A 4,840-nucleotide genomic window follows, 5' to 3' on the forward strand; every position below is an offset into this window, starting at 1 on the left:
AGCTAAATTGACAAAAAAATATAATTTAAACTCTCAATCTTTGTTGTTTATCTAGCTAAATTGACAAAAAAATATAATTTAAACCCTCAATTTAAGTGATGACTACTCAATCAACTCAAATTGATTGGATCAATCTATCTCGATCACTCAGACACGCACAAACTTTTCTTAAGTTTGAAATTATGGTAAAGTATTATTCTATAATAATCATATCATGAGCTGATGAACTAATATTTTGGTTGACTAAAAGATAATTTGTTAAGATTTTGGGGTGGGGCAGGGGGATTGAGGCGATGAAGTGAACTAGTGAAGTAAATTGCAATATTTCAACAAGTTTGTTTCGTTTTGGGATCTATAATTTGACGAAGAATTTATCAAAGAAGTATATAAACACATCCATTGATTATATATAATTCAACAAAAATACTAATGTCCTGGCTGCCGCAGATTTTACAATGAGTAAGAGAGAGCAATCATAGCATAGCAACATAGATATAAGATGGTACCAAAGAAATAAGGCTTGAGCTAAGCCTTGAATGGAAATGAATAATTTGTTGTTGACTGATCTTAGATATTATTAAGGGTGGCTATGGCCTATAGCCCGGCCACAGAGCAAAGCATTACTTGGTATAGGGTACTCATCCCTCCATGAATTTGCAGGAGAATACACACGAAGGTAAAATTGCTGCCCCAAATATTGACGAGCCCAATTCTCTGACCTCACATTCCACATTCCTACGTTGTCCAAAGGTATGTATACTGCACTCCATGATTTGGGATACACCTATACATAATCACAAAAATTTGAATTATAAAATTGTGCATAATCGCCTATACATAATTTTTACCATGATATACCTGAACTGTGCATCTAGAAATTGTGTCCCTCAAATTGTAATTTAATCTGCTTGCAGCTGACCACTGACCTCCATCCATTCTGAATGTTGTATATTAGTAATTATTAGTACTGTTATTATAAAGAAGAGAATATAAATCGTATTTGCAGCAGAAACAGAGAAAATGAAGTTAGTTGGACTTACCCTACAACAAAGAAGTTGTGGCCATCAATATGCCAAGATTGCACATTGTCTTCAGGATTCTCAAACACAACCTCCACATAGCCGCGAAAATCAGCAGCCATGACAGAGGTCTGGAGGTAACCCCCGCCGCCTGTGGGATTATCCGGGATGCTTCCGAGGCTGAACACCCCTGAGATCTTGAAGTAATCCGCCAGCTTCAGTGGCGTATCGGCGGGGATGAACGAAACACTGTTCACAGCATATCTCTGCTTCCCATTGATAACTGGTGCAGAATTTTGAAGCCTAATTGTGCGGGTTGTGTTTATCAAACCATAATGATAAGATCCTTGTGGATTAGGCCTTGGTCCACTTGCTGTCAGATTTCGCCTCAGAGACCGAGCTTGTTCCAGAGACCAATCAATTTGAGTTGTTAGTCCAATAGTGGCAGGACCGGCAACAGTTCCGGCCGAGTTGCTGTACCGGAAAATGGAGGTAGCGTTCAAGACTTGAGAGGTGAATCGAGAGGTGACAACGATGTAGTAGTCTTGAGGTGGTTGATCGGCAGTTACCAACACCGACATACTCTGCCCCAAATGGATGTCAAGCGAGTCATACGTGTTCTGAAGAGTGTGAATGCCTTCCACCTCAACTAGCAGCATCTTATGCCCTTGGATTCTGAAATTGATGGAAGTCCCAATCCCCACGTTTGATATCCTGAATCTGTAAGTTTTTCCTGCCAAACAAGTAAACCAATCAGTTTCTTTATGTCAAGTCTTCTTTCTGTCAGCTTAAACTTTTGGAGAAATAGTTTTTATACCTTGATCAACTGTAAAGGTGTATCCATTGGAACCGCGACCATTTATGATAAGACCGTCAGGGAAAGGAAGGTCGCTTCCGCCGTCTAAAATTGCTCTCAAATCCTGCAAGAGTCAATACAGATATAACATTACATCGAAGACTTTTTTTTTATCTGTTTTAACTTGATGCGTTAAAGCTGCTTACAGTGTGATTTCTCTTGTACCAGTCTCCTGCCAATACGGTGAAATCCCCGGCTGGAGGATCAAACGGTACCGGAATGACAGAGCGACTATTAATTTTGAAGCCGCCGTAGCCGCCGGCCGCCTTGTGGAATGCGAGGGATGGGAAGTAGAAGTAGCTGCCAATCTGATCCTTTACTTGAAGAACATAAGTAAAGTTGCTTCCTGGTGGGATTGGACAATTGGTACCATACACTCCATCCTGCCATGAATTCCTTCTCTGCTGCACTCCATTCCTATATACAAATATCACACCATCTTAATATACGAGTGTCCATTGTTAATGTCTCTTGTTAGTATCTCTTTGTCCTTTCTGTCAAGATAAATACAAAATATACTAATTTAATGTATTTGTGTCTCTGTATCCCTGTCTCATGTAAATAAACGCAGCCTAAGTTCATGATGATGTGCATCAATGCACAGCACCATTTAGTTTTAATTTCTTAAGTTATTTTCTCTAATCTACAAGAGAAAGAAAAATAGTTTATCCATTTTGGCATCACAAGTGCAAATTATTTTCAACAATTTTATATTTCAATCAGGTTAAAGAACTGGTGTTTGCATACGAGGAATCAATCAATTACCATAAATCAGATAAGTAAGATAGATAGTTTTAGCAGTTATTAAAATTGAATTTCACTTGCTAGATCTAGTACTAAATGGGGCCACGTCATATGGCATGTTCACCTAATCACCTAATCAACAAACAATGACACATTTTTCTTTTTTGTCCAAAACGGGCATCATTTTCACACTAACTTTGCAAATGTACTCTCTCAAGGTAATCACAATAATTTGCATCAATAAGTAATTACAATAATACCAACAAAATAATTTAGAAGACTAGTTATCCATATCTGGTTATCAAGAATGGATTAAAGAAGAAAAGTTACCAAGAGATAAGGTAAGGTTCATCTAAGCTATTGTAGACATTGATGATCAAATTATCATTAGTGACAGATTCAATCTGCGGCCCTGGGAACTGCCCATTTATCAATATCCCCTGCCATTTCATTCATGTAACAAACGATGAACAACATTCTTAAACTAACAAAAACAAAACAAAGACTTGCAATAATACATAAATAAAGAAGAAAAATGAAAAAAGGGTACCTGTTGTTTAACACCAAGAGGATAAATATCTCCATAGGTAACATTCCAAGTGTAGAACCTATAAGGATCTTCACCAATTGAACATGTCACAAGAATCTGCACCACTAACAAGAGACACCACACTCTCATGAAGCAACCCATTTTTTCTCTCTCTCTCTGAAAACCTCTCTCACTAAGATAATGTAACACTTTCTCAACTTTGAAGTAATTGAAACCAACAAACAAAACAAAACAAACCAAGCAAGCACTTTTCTTTTGCTTAAAATAATAACACTTCTCTTTTTCCCTTTTGCTTTGGAGCCTAGAGCTTTTCTCCAAAGAAGAAGAGAAAAGAAGCAAGCGGTGTCGGTGAGTGTTAGCTTGTTTTTGAGCAGAGAAGTAATGTACTGAAATAATGAAGCAGGGCTAGTTGATGGTTATGTTTATTGAGACTCAGTCTCAGACTCAGAGACTGTTGTGTTGTGCCTGTGTCATGCAATGTAATCTATGATATATGAGCTGTATCCACCATTTCAATATTCTTAAAAAGAGTGTCAGTTCTACACCTAAATTATTGACCCTTGTATTGCACCCATGTTCATCCTCAACAATATTGAAATTGATATCAAACCTGCAACCAAGATAAGAAATAATAATGCATAAATCCTGACAATGATTACTTTTTTATCTAAAAACATAGTAACTCAACTAATATTTTTTTTTTTTTGTATATAAGTAATATGATCAGAAAAATAAAACATTTTTTTATTGATATTTATTAGACTAATTCCTTAAGAAAAGGAAATCAAATATATCAATTTAAAATCACTAAAATAATTACCATTTTGATTAAGGTTACGCTTTCACATATTTGTTAATAATTAATATACAAGAGAAAATCAAATCACAATTGAAAATATTCCTAACATAATGAACAATATATACTTCAAGTAAGTATATTTGTTTATTATTTATTTATTTGGCTTTTATAAAAGATTTCGCGTATAACGAAAACTGTAAAATTCCTATAACGATGCAATGATGATATATATGCCACAGACAAGGAATGACGGAAAGGCACATGCTTTGTTTTGGATGGATGTACATATATGCAGAACTTTTGTTCTTTCAAATATATAACAAGGGAAAGAAAGAAAAGAGAAAAAAAAAATGATAGGGAGAGCTTAAAAATATTGGAACTAAGGAATTGGATGCTTCTGCGAATCTAATCAAATGTTTAGCTTGATTTCTCAATTTTAATTTATGAGGAATGCTAGGGAGCCAGCAATTTTGGTGTTTTGTAACCATCAATTGGCCATTAATAGTGTTTTTAATGGTGTGAGATTACATCTAATGATGGAAAATCATTCGTTTTTGTTTTGATGGTTAAGTGCTGGCCAGAAAACACAAAAATTGCTAGCTTCTTAGACTTTTCCTTAATTTATATTAAATATAGTATACCTGCTTTTAAATGGATATAAGTGGACGCACCAGCTTGATTGTATATAACTTGCACTAGTATAGCATGCATATGATTATAGTAACTCCAAATTCGGATTTCTTTCCCTAAAAAATAATATATGCACATTGCACATTGCACATTGCACATTGGAATCAAAATAAGAGGAAATATTAATATATTTTTTCTTATTTATTAGACTTATTGATTGGTGTTAAATTAAATTAAGCATA

The 4,840-nt window shown here is 35.2% G+C and overlaps 1 protein-coding gene across 1 annotated transcript; it reads right to left on the reverse strand.

Annotated features, from left to right (window-relative positions):
• Positions 1–383: 383 nt before the first annotated feature.
• LOC112771171 (L-ascorbate oxidase homolog) lies at positions 384–3,704 on the reverse strand. The gene is made up of 7 exons (XM_025815818.3): positions 3,170–3,704; positions 2,950–3,059; positions 2,022–2,292; positions 1,837–1,939; positions 1,041–1,752; positions 859–937; positions 384–784 (listed from the first exon to the last, which is right to left on the reverse strand). The coding sequence occupies exons 1-7, from the start codon at positions 3,308–3,310 to the stop codon at positions 578–580; spliced, it is 1,623 nt and encodes a 540-aa protein (XP_025671603.1). The 5' UTR covers positions 3,311–3,704; the 3' UTR covers positions 384–577.
• Between the last annotated feature and the right edge of the window lie 1,136 nt (positions 3,705–4,840).

The sequence above is a fragment of the Arachis hypogaea genome, chromosome 18, assembly GCF_003086295.3.
Source record: "Arachis hypogaea cultivar Tifrunner chromosome 18, arahy.Tifrunner.gnm2.J5K5, whole genome shotgun sequence".
Lineage (NCBI taxonomy): Eukaryota > Viridiplantae > Streptophyta > Magnoliopsida > Fabales > Fabaceae > Arachis > Arachis hypogaea.